Source organism: Tamandua tetradactyla, chromosome 21, assembly GCF_023851605.1.
Source record: "Tamandua tetradactyla isolate mTamTet1 chromosome 21, mTamTet1.pri, whole genome shotgun sequence".
NCBI classification, from domain to species: domain Eukaryota; kingdom Metazoa; phylum Chordata; class Mammalia; order Pilosa; family Myrmecophagidae; genus Tamandua; species Tamandua tetradactyla.
The window spans coordinates 6,193,499-6,212,721 of NC_135347.1; the positions used below are offsets into that span (position 1 = coordinate 6,193,499).

Here is a 19,223-nt window from a genome sequence, read left to right on the forward strand (position 1 = left end):
ATTAAAATACTCACTGTAGGAAACAAATTTGTAACCCATTTCTCATATTACCTACACAAAGAAAAACAAAACTTGATATCTTGGGGTTTATTTGCTGAAGGAGCTTCCCATAAAAGCTAGCGAGAGTGCACTGGGAAATTTGTCTGGTTAACTCCTTTATGGATAAAAGTTAGTCACTAATGCCCCTCCCCCCCCCCGACTCCTTCCCCCAGCAGCCTCCCCACCTCCCCTTTTCCCGCCTCTGCGAGGCTGGTGACCTAATAGCATTTTTCTCCGTGCATATTTTGGCGTCGCCCCATGGCCTGGCTGCCTTCGCCTGTCTGAGTCTTGAAATTCCTGCATGTTCGCCCCAGATTAAGCTGAGTGCGTCTAGGATGTGTGTTCCGTTTTGTTCTTTCCCCTTCACGCTAGCCTGTGCAACGTGTCTGGGGGGGGGGGGGGGGGAAGGACAGGACGGGAAGGGGAGGGAGGAGCAGAGGCAAGGAGCTGTCAGCCTCGCACGTTCCCAATCGCATTACGTGCACAAATAGCGGAGGGGCTGCCGAGCCAGAACGGCTTGTGTAACTTTGCAAATGTGCCAGAAAGTTTAAAATCCCTCCTCCTTCTCGCGCTCCAGACGCTGCCCACTCGCCGGGGCTGCCGCGCTGCTCCCCGCCGCCTTCCAAGGAGCCTGGAAAAGAGGAGACGTGCGCCACGTCCGTGCGGCCGCCTTTCCTGGGGGAGGTCTTGCAGCCCACCCTTGCCTCTGCCGGGTGGCGACTGGGATTCCCGCGCTCGGCCCGCCTCTTGGCTTGGATGAGTTCTCCCTCCCTCACGTGATTTGAGCCCCGTTTTTATTTTCTCCGAGCCACGTCCTCCCGGACCGGGGCCACTCCGGCACAGAGAGCGATGCGCCCCGCTTGGACCGCGCTCTTGCTCGGCCCGCTGCAGCTCTGCGCTCTCGTGCGCTGCGCCCCGCCGGCCGCCGGCCAGCAGCAGCCCCCGCGCGAGCCCCCCGCGGCTCCGGGCGCCTGGCGCCAGAGGATCCAATGGGAGAACAACGGGCAGGTGTTCAGCCTGCTGAGCCTGGGCGCGCAGTACCAGCCGCAGCGTCGCCGGGACCCGGGCGCCGGCGCCGCCGCCGCCGCCGCCGCCGCCGCGCAGCCCCGCACGCCGATCCTGCTGCTCCGCGACAACCGCACGGCCTCGGCGCGGTCTGGAGTCACCGCGGGCCGCCCCAGGCCCGCCGCCCGCCACTGGTTCCAAGCCGGCTACTCGGCGTCTGGGCCCCGAGGCGGTGGCGGTTCGCCCGGCGACAACCAGACGGCGCCCGCGGAGCGCCCGGCGCTCAGTAACTTGCGGCCTCCCAGCCGCGTGGACGGCATGGTGGGCGACGACCCCTACAATCCCTACAAGTATTCCGACGACAACCCTTATTACAACTACTACGACACGTACGAGAGACCCCGGCCTGGGAGCAGGTACCGGCCCGGGTATGGCACCGGTTACTTCCAGTACGGTAAGCGCCCCTAAGTCATCCGGGAGCACCCCCACCCCACCCCCCCGTACCCCATCCCCAACTCTGTGGCTCCCCGACGTGGCTGCACGGGTGCGGCGGGCCCTGGCCTGCGCACAGCGGCTCCCAACCCCCGCCCGTGCAAAAGCAGCCCTGGAATCTGGTGCAAACCGCTCGCTTTGCCCCTCCTGCTGCCTTTCCGCATTGCTTTGCGGTCCCGGGTGGCTCCGTTTTGCTGGTGCTCGGGCCGGCCGGCCTTGGCTGTCCCGGTGGGCGAGGGATGAGAAGTCAGGGGCCAGGAAGGACCGCAAGCCCGGGTGGGGTGCGCGGGGTGGTCTCACTGCTGCGCTTGTTGCCTGCTGGCGTTTAGGTCTCCCGGACCTGGTGCCTGACCCCTACTACATCCAGGCGTCCACGTACGTGCAGAAGATGGCCATGTACAACCTGAGATGCGCCGCCGAGGAAAACTGTCTGGCCAGGTAGGGGCTGGGATCTCTTTGGCCCCGCTCCCACGTCTTGGTTTCGGGGACTGCCCTGTTCCTGACCTCTGCTCTTCCACGCAGATAAGAGCTGGGACGTAGGCAATGAGCCGGGAAAAGTGATGTGACCTCCTGGGCACGCTTACCTGGACGGAGTGTTAAAATTGGGAAGATTTCTGTGGGTTTTGTGTCTTAAACTGTGGCACGAACCAGGGACACAATGGAAACCGTTATCCTGGAAACTGGGAATCTCGTGTTCTCTTTCCAAGACTCTTAAAATTTTGAGCCAACTGTTTCGGATAACATTTTATAAAACAACTGTACAATAACGTGGGAAAATTATTTAATGGGAGAGTTTATTAATGCCTCCTTAAAAGACTGAGGGGCAAGTTTGCCACTATGGCACCTCGTTTACAAAGGTTAAATTTTCCTCTTTTGTTTGAGGCGCAGATTTACATGCTGTTTTCGTATTACTTGTAAGCCAGAAAAAGATCTTACAATGAACAAGAGCTTTGTTTTACCGTTAGTCCTAAAATAAAATCATAGCGATTTGAGAATAGCGTTCTCTGTGTTTGCTGCTGAGAAACCAGCAGAGGGAGCAAAAGATGTTTAGATAGGCCCCATAAAAAACTGTAAAGTGTAAACTAAGGCCATCAAGAGTATTCATTCCAATGTGTATACATTTTTTTCACAAAATATGTATTAGAAGGAATACAGCAATGTTTAACTGTTTAGTGGTATATTTCTTGCATTTTGACCGTTTCTAACTAACTGGCAGACTAAAAGAAGAGAAGAAATTCAAGTTTATCATTTTCATTGCTAAGTCTTGCGTCACTTACAACATTGCACTTCCCATGATTTTGTTACAGTAGTGCTGTTGTTTTCAAGATACTGAAGTTTTATTTTTATAAATCTGGGTGTGCTCTTTTATAGTTATTTACCCGCTTTACATCTTAATTAGCCATTTAAGAAGAAATGCATGGTTAAATTCAGGGTTCTTAACAATCATATCTACGGATTGAATTTTTATTTGGGATAACTTCCACCTCAGTTTCAGACAGTCATATCATAAAACTTGAATTGATTTTAAGTACCAAGTTGGCTTATCACCTGTACATTTTTAGTACTTTGTGTTTTTTACTTTCAACCTCTGCAGATTTCCATCGTTGCCATTCATTCACTCTTGTAACAAATATTCGCTGAGTCCTGACTACTTGCTAGACACTGTCTAGGAGGGAGGTGGGGATTCAGCAATAAGTGAAAGTAAACAAAAGGCCAAGCCCTCTTGGAACTGAGAGGCAGTTGGGGGAAAGGAGTTGTCACTATTGTATTGTCGCAAGGTTTTGCTTGTGGTTTTATCTTTAGTGATTTTCTGTGACTATAATAACGTTTCTTTTTTTTCCCCAAAACTACAGTACAGCATACAGGGGAGACGTCAGAGATTATGATCATAGGGTGCTGCTAAGATTTCCCCAAAGGGTGAAAAACCAAGGGACATCAGACTTCTTACCAAGCCGACCAAGATATTCCTGGGAATGGCACAGCTGTCACCAGTAAGTGGATGGGCCACTGAGTTCCTCTGAGCTATTTTGTCATTTGTCAGGTAGCTCTTGATATGACAAATGCACCTCATATTTTTCACACAATGAATTTCTCTCTATATAATTTGACAATCAAGGGAGCCTATCAAGATAACCCATCAACTCTAGGTTCTGTTATTTTTTGAACTGGGTACTCCAAGTCTAGCTTATTAAAACTGTTGATAGGCTACAGCATATCAATTTGCTTCTATCAACCTTTACTCCCAAGATAGGAAAGATAGGATCCCTTACAAACTCTACTGCATCCTAGATCATTTATAGTTAGCTAGCATCTAATAAAGAATGCACCTGAGAGGTTTTACACTGTTGTTGACGGGATTTAAATGCCATTCTATCATAGTTTTCCAGGCTGCCATGATAAATACCACATTGTGGGTTGGCTTAAACAACGGGAATTTATTGGCTCACGGTTTCAGAGGCCAGAAGTCCAAGTGAAGGTGTTGGCAGAAGTCCTGCTTCCTCCTAGGGTGGGTAGCGTTCTAACTGGCCGAAAATCCTCGTGTTCCTTGGCTTTCCCATCACATGGCAATGTCCTCTCTTTTCCCTTTTGGTTTCTGTTGACTTCGAGCTTCTGGCTTCTTCATGTGGCTTTCTCCTTCTATGCCTGAATGTCTTCTGCGCTTAGAGGCCTCCAGTAATAGAATTAAGGTACATCCCGCTTTAGTTAGGCCAGGCCTTAACTAGAGATCACATCTCCAGGAGCTCTGTCTACAAGGGTTCTCACTCACGAGATGAAGAGTAAGATTAAGGACATATGTGAATTGGGATACACAATTCAACCTACTGTACGTCTCAAAGAAAGATGCGGATGATATACTCCAAACGCCGGGGAGGACCTTCTCCCATCTTTTAGAAGGCCCATCTCCAACCCAGGGTAGTTGCTTGTTCTGTCCTCAACTTAACGATTTTCACACAGGTGATACTATAATTCACCATAGTAAACTGCCCAGATGTTTATTTCCAGAAAATCCTGATGTGAGCCTTACACTGCCTTTCCATATTTCAAACTACTGCTTCCTGTTCGTTCCTTATGTGAGACAATAAATAGTACCTTCTATTTAAAGAAATGAGAAAAGTAGATAGGAGCAACCTAACTTGCTGATAAAATAGGAGTACTTTAATTCTAAATAAAAGCTCGTTTAAGGTGTGCATGGGTGGTTCAGTGGTAGAATGCTCGCCTTCCATGCAGGAGAGCCGGGTTCGATTCCTGAACCATGCACCCAACCCACCCCCCAAAAAAGTTCATTTAAATATGGATTATTTCTCCTTTTTCATTTATTTATTATTTTAAATATGTGAGAATTTGATCTTTAAAAATCTCATAGAAACCTCCCAAGCATCAGATGCTCTTCTCTCTTGGAAAGAAACATCACTAGCAAAGAGAAACACACTAGCAAAGATAGCATGAGTTTCACTTACACACAAATAATTTACTGTCTGTTTCAGAGATAAAACAGGTCCTAAAAGATAAAAGTACTCGAGATTAGTTTATTTTCCTATTAGCAATATTAAAAGCTTCCAATTTTAATAGATTTTTGTCCCTGAAAAAAAATCTAGCATGTCTTTAAGAGAAAGATAGGCTCAATCTCAATTTTAATGTGGAAACAAATTTGGGAGGCAGCAGGAAAGTTGTTTAATATCTTCATCATAGTCTCTGGGTGTAACTGAGCCGTGTCTCTGTTTTGTGCGGGGCTTCAGACATTACCACAGCATGGATGAATTCAGCCATTATGACCTGCTCGATGCCAGCACCCAGAGGAGAGTGGCTGAGGGCCACAAAGCCAGCTTCTGTCTTGAGGACACTTCCTGTGACTATGGCTACCACAGGCGGTTTGCGTGTACCGCACACACGCAGGTGAGTTGGCATCCTGGATTCAGGAGCTGGTGGGTCTCAAAGGTAAAATGAAACGGTCGACTATTTCCTTTTCTCCCTTCTCTCATATAAACTGTTTCATTTAGGAGGTCTTCTAGTCAAGATGGAAAATAATTAGAAAAGGAAGGTGTGGCTTGATGATCTAAATTATTTCTAAGGTATGTCCAACTATGGATGTAGCTCCATGTATGAGCACTCATGTTCCAGGATAAAAAGTAGCAGACTTCACTCTGGAAAAATCAGAATGGTTTTACAACACATGTACTCATTCTGTCTTCTTTAACTGGTGTGGCAAGTGTAGACAGGATACCTCTGTCTTCTCACCTGCAAAACCATTCCTCCCTCCACCTACAAAGCTAAAATTAAGACTGGTTGGGGAGGGTGCAAGGGTAGTTCAGTGGTAGAATTCTCGTCTGCCATGTGGGAGACTTGGGTTCGATTCCCGGTCCATGCATTTCCCAAAAAAATAGACAAGCAAAGCAAACAAAAAACAAACAAAAATTCAACAAATGGCGCTGCAATAAGGAGCTATTCATATGGAAAAATAATGAAATGTGACCCCGCCATAGAGCACACACACACACACAAAGAAAGATGGTAATTGGGGTTAGCAGAAAGAGAGTAAAAATGTTTCTTATAAAGCACTTTAAAAAATGGCTCTTTCAATCATGTAAATAAGAGCAGGAGGACACAATTTCTTTCTCCACGCCCATGTATTTAAACCTGCAGTATAATTGATGTCAGATGCTGTTTGGATGGAATTTTAAAAATAGTGCTGAACTAAGCAGTTTGTATGTTTTATAATTGGAAAATGTAAGTCAGTTAAAAGCCGTGTCAGTATTTCCATAAGAAGCCCTCTTTTTGTAGAAGGATATTATAATTTTACTCCTGCCGAACCCTTGGCAAGGAGCAGTAAATATACATAACCCAGGGCACAGAGGGATAAGCAGTGGGATCTTGGAAAGCAAATTCCAGGGCTGTGGTAAGAAGCTTTTTGGTGACTAAAATGTTATCATTGCTTCTCTCTCTGGTCTTAGATCATCGCCACAGCTGGAAGGAGAAAAGTTTAATGTCCCCAGACCCTGGGGAGGCACTTTTTCTTTAATCCAAAGGAATGTGAACCTACCCATACAAAACACACGCACACATACAGAGATTTCTGTCTCATAGCACCTGCTTGTACAGGGGAACCTGGAATTTATTCTCCCCAGTCAGTAAAACAGCTACTTCGGACAACCCACTCTGAGCTGAAGTGTCTGAATATGTGACTGGAAAGATTTATAGCATTTCTCTTTCAACTCTTCTGTGGGGTCACCCCACTTCATTGCATACGGTAATATTCTTGTTAACCATTCTCCATATATTCCCTTTTAACCTCTAGTCATCAGGTTTTGCATTCTAACTAATTTACATATTTGTCTTTTTCACTAGCCCAGTATCTCTTGGATGTGGACTACATTTAGAGAAAAAATAATTTCTCACAAACCCCCAGTGTTAAATTAAATCAGTTTTATTATGATATTGCCTAAGTGTACTCAAATATAAAACTAGGTATAATTCCCTTTTATTTATATTTTTATATAACACAAGTTCTTATAGAATATTTATGTACAAAGCTATACAAAACTATAAACAGTTAATCTAATGTGACAAACAGTTGTGTTCTGCTAAAACCTAATCCTCAGATCAGATTCTGTATTTAATCTGGTTGGCTTTTTTTTTTTTTTTTAACATTTATTGAATATTTATTATGAACCAGGAATAGTTCTAAATGCATTCCGTTCATTTTTAAGAAATCATTATGGTAAATCTCAAACATGTATAAAAGAAGAGAAAATACTACAATGACCTTCCATATTCCCTTCACCCAGCTTCAGTAATTAAAAGCATATGGCTAATCTCTTTTTATCTATACATGCGTCCCCATTTCCTTCCCTAATTATGGTTTTGTTTTTTTTTTAATTTGGACTTTCATAATACATGAAGTGTCTGTTTGCTTAATGGCATTAGTAACACCAGTTCATTGTTTGCTAGTTCAGGTATTCAAAGTTCATACTTAAATTCTTAAATTGAGAAATCCCAGAATGTCAAGATTTTAGCACTTTTTAAAGCTCTTTTGTGCACTTGAAAGTAAGCATTGTTGCATTATTTAAACCTATTTAAATAGAGGCTTAAACCTCTATTTAAATAGATACATAATCTAATGATCTTATGTATTTAAATAGATACATAATCTAATGAATTCCTTATGATGCCATGAACATCATCAACATCATTAAATTATCCCCATAAAGTTAACACTCATTGAGTATGTATTATGTGCCAGAGACTGAATTTTGCCCTAGAACCTGTGGTCAGTGAACAGTGGCAGACTGGTGTGGGCCAAGGTGGGCCCCCTTGGCAATAACAGCCGAATATGTTCTCCCTCCTGTGGAGCAAACACTTTTGAGTTGGGCCTGTCTGTGCTGTGTGTGCTGTCGGACAGCACAATTCTCCCCCTGCTTTTCCCAAATCAAGCTATAACCCATCCAACATTGTTAGCGTGTGGCCAAGATGATTTTGCCATCTCTTTGATGACCAGGGTGATTGATTTTTAGCACCAAAGCAGTTTTGGTGCTACAATGAGATGGAAGGACGTATTTAATTAAAATGATATACCATATGCTTCTAAATTTATTTGAGATTATTCTTAGAATACAAACACAGCAGTTAAAAGCTTTCATGAAGGACTAATGGATTCAAGGTTCCAATTTGAGAAAACTGCTCCAGACTATACCTTTCTTTATTGCTCTTTTATCCCCTCCCAGTCTATAGAAGGCATTCGCCTACTTATGGAAGTGAATATCTTAGCAGGTGGAATTGTATAGCATTCATGAATACATTCATTTCTTGAATACAACAGATGTTTCAGTGACCACGTGAGAGGAAGGATAGTGAGGTGGTGTTTTAGTTTGCTAGCTGCTGGAATGTGATATACCAGAAGCAGAATGGCTTTTAAAAGGGGGAATTTGGTAAGTTGCAAGTCCACAGTTCTAAGGCCTGAAAATGTTCCAACTAAAGCAAGTCTATAGAAATGTCCAGTCTGAGGCATCCAGGGAAAGATACTTTGGTTCAAGAAGACTGATGGCGTCCAGGGTTTCTCTGTCAACTGGAAAGGCATATGGCAAACATGGTGACATCTGCTAGCTTTCTCTCTAGGCTTCTTGTTTCATGAAGCTCCCTGGGGGGGGCGGAGTGTGTGTTTTCTTTCTTCATGTCCAAAGGTCTCTGGTTCCACAGGCTCTATGGTTTTCGTCATCCTGTCATGGCTCTGCCTTTTCAGAATCTCAAGGCTTTATCAAAATGTTTCCTTTTTTAAAGGATTCCAATAAATGATTCAAGACCCACCTGGAATAGGTGGAGTCATCTCTCCCTCTAATCCAAGGTTAATACCCCCACAATTGGGTGAATGATATCCCCATGGAGATAATCTAATCAATTTTCTCCCATATATGTGCTGAATAGGGATTAAAGAAATGGTTGCTCCCACAAGATTGGATCAGGATTAAAACATGGCTTTTCTAGGGTACATAAGTCCTTTCCAACCAGTACAGGGAGTTAAAGCAGGAACTCTGGACCCATATTACCATAGTTTCCAAGCCAGCTCAGCCACTTACTAGCTGTCTATCCTTTGGTAAATTATTTGACCCACTGTGCCTCAGTTTTCTCATCTGTAAAATGGGGGATAATAATAGCACCTACCTCAGGTAGCTGTGAGAATTGAACTTACATATCACATGCTTAAGCTTGTTCCTAGCCCATAATCTCTACTCAATAAATACTAGTTATTCAGAGATGCAAGAGAGACTACCTTTAGGGAGCTTACAGTCTCCATTTGGATATATTCTCTCTCTTTTTTGTTTAATTTGCTTTTATTTTATGATGAGTGTATTTCTGAACCACAAGTTCTTGTTTCTTTAGTTTCTTCTAGGATATCTTTTTCTTCTGTGCAACCTCCTCTTCTGGTTTAGGGACAATTTATTCTTTTTCAGTAAGGAACATCTCAGGGTGGCAAAGTGAGACCATGTATGGGTTAATCCGACCATGAGCTCCATAAATCCTGAGGCACATCTTATTGGGGGATTTGTCCACCTGGATGTACTCAGTGGCCAGAGAATCTACATCTGAACCCTTAAGCTCAGCATTACTCTCTGCATTTTTAGGCATATGCAACAGAAATTCAGCACTCTTTTTGGGCCACCAACCCTGCTGCGTCCAGCCCCACTGTGTGGCCTGGGCACCCCTTCCCACACCATCATTGTAAGGACGGAATGGCACCCACTGCTTCTGAAAAGTGACGTCTTTCAGATACTTGGTGGCTTTTCGAACATGCATCCCCTTGATGGCCTGAGCAGTTTCTCGTGTGTTTAAATGAACACATGGGTTTTAACCCTTGATGTGCATCATTTTGTGACATTTTCTGGGTCAAGTGAATAGTGAGCCATTTTCAGGTATCACCTCAGGCTGCTTATAGAAAGACGTAGACATATTCTTACATAGTACAGTTATAAAGCAGGGAAGAAATGGATACACACTACAAAAGCTGTACCATGAAAATATCATGGGCATCCAGGGCATAAGAAGGTAATTTCTAAGAGGGAAAATTGGGAAGGGTTTCACAGAGAAGATATTTGAGCTCAGCTTGTCATTAAGTGGAACTTTATTCCGGAATTGGGACTATTCTAGAAGTTCGGTGGCGGCCCACTGTGTCACTGAGGGTGTACTTATCACTGGTGATTTATGACATTATTTAAGAAGCTAGATGCTCTGGTTATATTAACCCTGAATCTTTTTTTAGCTGGAGGTGCTGTGAGGCTAAGTAATAGATGTATTTCAAGAGAGATGAAATATAATAAGTTTTATGTCAGACTCTTACAAGATTATGTCAAAATAATTTACAATTTAATTTGCAAGCAATAGCATATTCTTTAGAATAGTCTAACCGTACGTCATCTTTTAATTTTTTAAATTTTGTTTGTTTTAGGGGTTGAGTCCTGGCTGTTATGATACCTATAATGCAGATATAGACTGCCAGTGGATTGATATTACAGATGTAAAACCCGGCAACTACATTCTAAAGGTGGTATTCTTTACAAATATTTACCTGTAATTCATTGATTGCGAATCAATAGGTCCCCTCCTTGGATTCCGATGTCAGATTATTATTCTCGAAGCAATTGTAAGTTATCTACAACTCCTTCCCAACCAACCCAAAAATATGAAAAAAAGTCTTATTTTAAAGAACTTCAGGGGAAAAAAATAGATAGCCTTCCTCTATAACTTCTGCAGAGTTTTTTACCCGGCTGTCTAATTGAAACTGTCCTCACTGCTTGATTTAGTTATAGCGCATTCCCTCGTTCTAGCCCCTGTGGAAGCAGGATTAACCAGTCAATCTTGGTGATGAAATCTGAAACGCCAATTCTGTCTGGCTTGCCTAGGTCAGCGTGAACCCCAGCTACCTGGTGCCCGAGTCGGACTATACCAACAACGTCGTACGCTGCGAAGTCCGTTACACGGGGCACCACGCGTATGCCTCGGGCTGCACAATTTCACCGTAAGTCCTGTTTGTCCAGCTCAGTCATTTTCTTCACAGAGAGTGTGGGTTTGTCAACAAGCATTATACATGGCTGTTTCTCCTCTTACCGTGCCTTCCTTGTAACATAGACCAAAGGCAGAAAATGATCAAGTCTTCATCGCATGATGAAGCTGATTGTATTTTTTAATAATGCTAGAGGAGAGATGTACTAAGGTTTTTATGATTCTGAAGCTCAGTTTTCAAGCTAACACATACACACAGAACAGATTCTTGGCCTAAAAAGCCTATGGGGAGTCTTGGTATGTAAAGTTGCTCAATGTGCTACATGGGTCATAAGAAAACCTATGACAACGAAGGGATAGCGCTGAAAAAAGGTCATCAAATGTATGTGAACGTGCCCAAAGCACAGGGAACCTGTGGGATTTGTGGGAGCCCAAAAGTTGAGTTTCTGTCCCCTCCCCACAGCCCCTGAAGGAGTTCAAGAAATTCCTAGGCTTCTTCAAAGTGCAATTTGAAGTGTGCAATCAAGGAGATTGGAACCCCTGTTTTCTGGAAACATGAGTTCTAGCACCATGGGTAGTGGGGAAATGTGCTGTGTGTGGGGTGGAGAAGGATGATTTCTTCATAATGTTCCTAGCCCTGAAATCCTTAGAAGAAGCTCCACATATAGAATACTAAGAGGTGAGGTGCTTTGATGAAAATACTTAAGTACGTTTGTCCGTTTGCCGGTTTGTCCCATTCTGACCCCTCAAGCACTGCCTGCTCTGGTGTTGTTGGATAATACATGATAACAGCGTGTGCCTCCTGAGAGCTGCGCTTTCCCAAACGAGGGGGACATCAGAAAGATGTTGAATCTGCATCCATTTTGCCTTGAAGTTAAGGGAGTATCAGTGCCTTGGGGTCCTGCAGAAAGGTCTAGCAGGGCTGCACTAGAAATCTCTAGTTGAGAGACATTTCTTCTTGATTTCAAACAGGAGCATTGGTTTGACACACATGAACCTCTAGTTTTATGGGTTTTCCCAAGTCCATGACACCTGATTATGCAGGTTTTCTCAAAACCTGGCCTCCTGGCCATGGGAAAAGTGAGGCTAAAACTAGACCACATTCCATTCACAAAGCCAAACCCTGTGATTCCGGCTGCCCTGAATGGCACTTTTTTCTTACTCATATAGAGGGTCCAAGCCCGAGCTTTACAAATGTCATCCCAGCCCTGGGGATGGAGGAAACCTAAGACAGCAAAGGGATAGTGCTGAGAAAAGGTCACCAAGTGTATTCTTCTGAACATGCCCGAAGTACCAGAAACATTGTGTGCAGTTGGTCATAGTTTAACAGAAAACTCCTAGAACACTCGTGTGATTTAAGCTAAAATAAATGAATGAAGTCCTCATAATTTTTATAATCCTCACTTATTCGCTGATTCTCCATGCATTTATTCCCTCACAGTGTCACCCAGGCACTGTTTATTTATTGAAGTCCTGAACTAATCATGAGACAATAGTAATATGCAGAGATGAAATATGACTCCTTGTCCCTATGCTATTCCTATGTGTTCTTATTGCAATAATTCCAATAAATTATTCATGAATCTCTTTGTCTCACATTTGTCTCTCCTGCTTCACTCCCTGGTGGCTGGGATCTGTTTCCTAGATCATCATTTTATGTACCCATTGCCAGCCACAGGTCTGCCACCTCATAATCTCTCTTTCAACATTTGATTAATAGATGAAGTACTCTCTTTCTTAAGGAATTTGGAATTGGGTAAGGGGAGTGAGAGAAACTATACATAACTATAGTATATGGACGCAATATGGAAAGTTCCATGAGAGGGAAAATAAAATGCTGTGGGAGTAGAAGGATCTCTGCTGTAAAAAGGATCTCTGCTAGCCTCCTAAGAATAGGTTCAGAGAGCATGGCCCCATTGTTGCAGAGACTATGTCTTGCTTTTTGGCACTAGAATCCATTGAATTGGATAGTACCAGATATTTAGGGCCCATAAAAATCGCCAGATATTCAGAGCAAATAAAAAAACTGCTCTTGCATTATTATGACTCTACAGGAGAGCCCACATTAGCCAGCGCACCTCTGCCTGACGTGTGGATCGATCAGGCTGCCATTCCAAAGCCAGCAATGTCTTGATCTCTTGCTGTGGCCACTCCCATAGCATTGCTTGTTGTCACCAGTTGCCACTGACTGGCCAAACCGTAAGAGTCATTGAGGTGGAATTTTTACCAGCAATATTGATAGAAGGAAAACATGAAAAACAAAAGTTACCCTAACTAGTTGATTCATAACAAAATAATGTTATATTTAGTCTATGGATATTTCTGTGAGTGGGAAATAACAGGTTAAGCGAAGAACACTGGACTTGGGGGTACAGAGCCTCATTTTCAGAAGAATGAGAACTTGCCGCTCGCGTGTTGACTTCCACCTCAGGATTCACTCACTTGGGATTGGAGTTTGGAGGAAGGAAAGCGTTCTTCTAAGGTTCAGGAATGGCTTGAAGACAGCATTAGATTTGGCCAGAGGGGCCACATGGGAGAGTTGGAGGAAGGCTTGTTGGGAGGAAACTGGAGGGCACGTTTACAAATCTTTCTAGTTTGGTGAAGGCATAAAATTCAGGGAGGGAAGAGTTGGACAAAAAGGGTAGAAAAGTTGTATGTTTGGTCTAAATCAAAGAGAGCAATGAGTACCAAGGTAAAACATTTGGACTTCATTCAGGAGGCAACGGGGAGTCTCTGAAGTTTCTTAGCAGGGGGATAGCTTGCCTCTAGCTGCATGGTTAGTCTTGTGGTGACATAAACAGCGTTTGACTCCCAGGGTAACGTTACTGAACTTTTTTTTTTTTTTAACTCTGAAGACATAGAGCACCTCTCAATTTACAGGTTGTTTTTCAAATCAGTCCAGTATTTGAGAACATTCCATTTGTGTGTGGAAACCTCCCAGGAAGTGGGCGTGTGCCTTTAATCTATCCTGTCTCCTTGTTTTCTTCGTTGTAAATGATGGACCAGCTGACCTCTGAGGCATTTTTCATTTCTGGAATACTTCTTTCGGGTTCTCTCAGTGTTCAAAAATGGATTGGTTATGATAGGGAAGAAGTGCTTTCTCACTTCCTTCTGTAACCACAGTTGTTAAACACCATGATTATTTGATTTGTTGGCTTGGCGCAGTCTTTGCCTATGAGGGGCATCATTCTACATCCAAAGTCTTGCTGGAAAAGGACTAATGCAAGAGGGTGCAGAGGCTGTGACCCCTAGCTCCGTGGCCATGCCCACGTGCTGCATGCAGTGAACTGACCTGGTCAGGGCTGCCGAGCCCTGAAATCCTTCCTGCTGGATGTTTGTTCCAGAGCATGTCTGCTTGACCCTTACCTTCAAAACTGTGGGCACCAGGCACTCATTCTCTGCTTTCAATATAGTCACTTTCTTCAACTCATTATTAAAAATAATGAATAATTTCACGAAGTGACATTGCTTGGTTGAATTGCTACAGAGTTGTAAAAAGATTGACTTTAAATTTGTCTACTGCATTGATTCATAATATTATCGGGTTAATAACTTGTCTTATTTTGTTTTCTTCATCCAGGTATTAGAAAGCAAGCCAAAACTCCCAATGCATGAATCAGTGCCTGGTGTTCTGAAGTGGGAAAGAAACAATACATTAACTTCAGTAGGATTTGTGTATTTTGAAAAAGAGAACAGAAAACAACAAAAGAATTTTTGTTTGGACTGTCTTATCAGAGCACATAACTGGATTTTGAATATTTAAATCAGCACACTTTGAGAAATTTTTTATACTTATTCCATACTTTGTAAATTAGCATAATGTTTCATTCTACTTGGCTCTCTCAAAGAAAATCAGATTTCTTGTGCTCCTTTTGAATTCACAGTGCAAAAAGAGAAAATAAGATTTATTGAATGAGCCAAAATTACTTTGAATTGAAAAGTGTCTGAAGTGCTGAAACTTCAGTGAAACATAATAATAACTTCAGTGAAACATAATGACAATAATAATAATAATAATAATATGTCCTAGCTTAGATTAATCTAGAAATGAGGCTCCTACTGTTTAAACATACACGGACACATTTGGTGCTGAAGAAGACACAAAACATTTTCATTGGTATCAAGAAATATTACTATATAGCAGAGAAATGGCAATACATGTATTCAGATAGTTACATCTCTATATAAAATTTGTTTACATTCTAATAACTAGATAAATTCCTTTCTTTCTGTCAAATGCACAATTTTCATTAACTTAAGTCAGCTTTTGTTTTGGAATGAATTAAGTAATTGAGCTGCCCGATTTCTGTGACATTTATAGCTATTCCCCTCTACTCTTTATTTTTCCTTAAGGCAGAGACATTTTAAGTGTCATTCTTAAAATCATCATTTTTCTGGGGACTAGTATACATAGAACAACTGTGTAAATGAGAAGTCATTCTGATGACAGATTTGACATGTGTATGTTAATATATTTAAGCATATTCAAATATTAAGCAAAAAGCAATTTCCTTGCTGATGTCAAAATCAGGCAAATAAGTCCTCAAACCACAACTGTATTTCAAATACTTAAAAAAATAATGTAAAACATCTTAGGGTGTTCAACTTTTCTTCATTTTTTAAAAAAATGTTCAGGTATTAAAAAGAGGAATGCTAAAGAATTTTAAATTATTCAGAATACATATGTGTGCAATACAGAAACATCATCCTCGGTCATTCAGGAATTAATCATACATGCTTTGTAAGAGAGAAAAATACTTTCTGCAAAGCCAAGGACTGTGCTGCATAATGAGACAGCTGTGATTTTATTTGAAACTGTGAAATCATGCACCACAACAGAATTTGGAGAGTTTCTCTTTTTCCTGAAATTCAAAAGATGCAGAAAGAAAGCAGATTACACTTTTAAGTTAGGGGTGCTTAAGCAGAAGTTTTCATCCATTAACCAGTATTAAAATCTCAAGTCAGGTCTTTCCAGCATGAGAACATGTTAGGTAGAATTTTCAAAGTGACTTGGCATCCCTGTGTTATAGCTCCTGGGGTTGGAACGTCAGCAGTAATTACTCACACTCATTCGGCACTCACTAGGTGTGTAGCGAGGTACAAGGAGCAAGAGGTGGGGAATTATCAAGGGTGGCCGCAGCAGCGCACCAGCTCCCTCGCCGCCAGCAGAGAACACAGCTTCATAGAGACCCAGAACTTTTGTTGAACCAGTATCTGAGCTATGGAATAACTTCTTTTGTGTACCTGTTTGCCTTAAATCACTTTTAGTTGTAAGATTGTTGAATGATCCTTACAAACTGTAATCTTTTCTAATAGAGATATTTTAATATACTTGCTTTTTTTTTGAACAAACAAACAAAACTACTGTCAGTATTAATACTGAGCCAGACTGGCATCTGCAGACTTGGGAATTATTGTTTCATTAAGAATATTACTCTTAATATTGTGGCTTCTGGATACATAAGAGAGACATATTTACAATCACTCATTGGGCCTTCCATCTGTCTCTCCATTCAGCATCACTTAAATGCCTACTACATGTCAGGTACTCATGTGCTGGGCATTGGGATATTAAAAAAAAAAAAAAAAAGACTGTCTTTAGCCTCAATAAGCATTAAAAATGTCATCATTATCCATTAGGTTCATTTTACTTTATTTTTAACAACCATAAGTGCATGTCTATAAAATTCCGATTTTAAGCACTATTTTTTCATGACCTTGTTTTGAAAAATTAGTCAAAAGTTATATGCATATGTGTTACTAATAATTAAAAGTTATTTACAATCCCTGATATCTCTGCCTTTTAAATATAACATGTGCAGTTTTTTTTGACTTTGAAAATAAAATTCATTGAGGAAGCTAAACTTTCTCCCTTATTCCTTTTATAAACATTCTTTTATTCCTTCCATCACCCCCCTACGCTTCCAAACAACTTACTGATGATTGACTTAACACCTAAAATTTTTAAACCTTCAAATGGTCTGTTCTTTGAAGAACCACCAAAACCTATAGATAATGATTAATTGGGAAAGGCCATCAATTATTAAAGAAAGAATATAACAATCCAGACTCGCCAAGCTCTAAACAAGATTATTTTTTTCAAAATGAAGTAGAGATGATACGAAGAATGTTGAGTACTGTGGAAAGACTGGCTTTTAAAAACTGATAAAGGCTGTAGGAAAATGGACTAAATAGGAAAAATTGTTTTGCGAGCTTTCCATATGTCATATTAGTCTCATAATTATTTAGACCACAGTCTAGACAAAAACTTTTTTGACTTTAGGGGCTAAGATTCAGTCTCTGAACAGTACCATAATATATTAATTTATGACTTGGCAATTTCTAGAAAAATCTTTATGTTTTTATGTGAGAATTTTATTTAAAATTTCTACCATCTAAGTAGTCACTTGGCATTATTTGTAATAATGAACTATTTTTTCTTTGAAACCTCACAGGACAGTCACACTCATAAACATTCCCAATATTCAGATTATCGAGGACATACAGTTCACTAAAATTATTGTTTGTCACTGAGTTAATCTTTAGCAGGTTGCATGAAAATCTTGAATTCCTGATTAGGAGATATTTTGCTTTAAAATAACTATATTGTTTTAATACTAACAGTATAGTAACTGATATCTAAAAATTACTCTTTTCCTGTATTCTTATGTTTAGAATCCACATTTGCGATCAGTATATTAGGAAACAAATTAAGCTGCATTCCCAGCTACCAAAAACCCTGGGCCAATTTTGAACTCTTAAAGCTTTTCATTTATCCTTCAAGTTAAAATGGTGCTGAATTATTTCAACTTGAATGTAAAATCTGTTGTCTTAGCTCACGGGATAGAATGTTCAATTGGTATATAACTGCTTAATACAAACTAAGCGACATGCCGTATGGTATTATAATGCTCTAATGAAGTTTTAGTTTCTTCTACATTTTTCAGGAATCCTTTTTAAAAAACTTTTGTAACTTCTTTGAAGAGCTCTTATTTTATAAATGTCCAGACGTTGGCTTTATATTGTTTGCACTCTCATATTCTTTTATGTGTGCCTATACTATGATTGCAAGATTATATAAAAATGACTTGAATAAACGCTTTCAAGTGCCTATAGTGGTCATTTGTTGTTACATAGTAAAGATATTATCTGAATTTCATTTTAGGTTAAAATGTTAAAACCACCCATATAGTTGCTTTAACCATATACAAACTAACAAATTAATAACCTCCCAAGACATGAAGCTTATCTATGATGGATAAACTCTGGCTGATATTTTAAAATATATATGATCATATATGAATGGACCCTAGTTTTCTTCACCAATATCAGATATTTTTAAGGCAGCAGAGCAGGAATTGTGAGAAAAACCACACTCTGCTCTGATTAGGCTTTATAATGAATGCATACTCATTTATGGGACACATCCACTCTAGCCGCCATTTATTTATATGGAGAGAAATGTTATTATAAGAATCCTTATTTAAATTTGAACAGTTTAGCCTAGAAGTTGTTAACCTGAGAGAGCAATTAGGTCTAAAACTGTGAGCAAGTGTTTTGGGAGAACAATTCACAAAATTATCCCACAAAAACTATTCACTATTAAGGAGCTCAAGCAGATAAAACAGATGGAGGTTCTTGGCTGGAAATGTGCAGATTTGAGTTATACCATGTTGATTTTCCTTGTAACCATCAATCTGCTGTCTGCCTTGCCTGCTCAAGCTATGAATCTGAAAATGCTTTAATTCCTAATGCTCTGTGTTCTTAATATCCAATTTCAGTGTTTTCAGAAGTATCCTTTACTAGCTCATTAACCAAAGACAGGGGAAAGAAGATCTTTCCTTTTTGCTCGAAAACTTGACTGCCTTTATGTTACTCATTTATTGTAACATTCCTAATGCTTGCACAGGTATGATTTTCCACACTGTTGGGATTAATCACTTTCATCAACTTTGGAGAGAGAAAACATAAAGCTACCAAGCCAAAAGAAGTTTTGAAGAACCACCAATATAATGACCAATAATATGCCTATGCCACTCTTAAAAGCATAATATTGCCAATTCCTACTTTTCTTACATACCAAGTCAATCAGAGTCATGATGCAATTATACAAAATAGAAATTAAGGACAAATGTAATGATAACTCTATTTCAATGAATCAAACAAAGTTGAGCGTCCATTGCACTTATCTTTACTGG

The 19,223-nt window shown here is 40.9% G+C and overlaps 1 protein-coding gene across 1 annotated transcript; it reads left to right on the forward strand.

The window, feature by feature from the left end:
* The first annotated feature begins 541 nt into the window (after window positions 1–541).
* Window positions 542–11,045, forward strand: LOX (lysyl oxidase). Its single transcript, XM_077138836.1, has 6 exons — window positions 542–1,498; window positions 1,866–1,974; window positions 3,390–3,527; window positions 5,274–5,430; window positions 10,472–10,567; window positions 10,926–11,045. The coding sequence occupies exons 1-6, from the start codon at window positions 889–891 to the stop codon at window positions 11,043–11,045; spliced, it is 1,230 nt and encodes a 409-aa protein (XP_076994951.1). The 5' UTR covers window positions 542–888.
* Window positions 11,046–19,223: the final 8,178 nt, after the last annotated feature.

Coding starts and splice junctions, on each gene's coding strand:
- LOX (XM_077138836.1), top strand. CDS start 889: ATGCGCCCCGCTTGGACCGCGCTCTTGCTCGGCCCGCTGCAGCTCTGC. Junction 1,975..3,389: donor GAGGAAAACTGTCTGGCCAG/GTAGGGGCTGGG, acceptor CCAAAACTACAG/TACAGCATACAGGGGAGACG. Junction 5,431..10,471: donor CGTGTACCGCACACACGCAG/GTGAGTTGGCAT, acceptor TGTTTGTTTTAG/GGGTTGAGTCCTGGCTGTTA.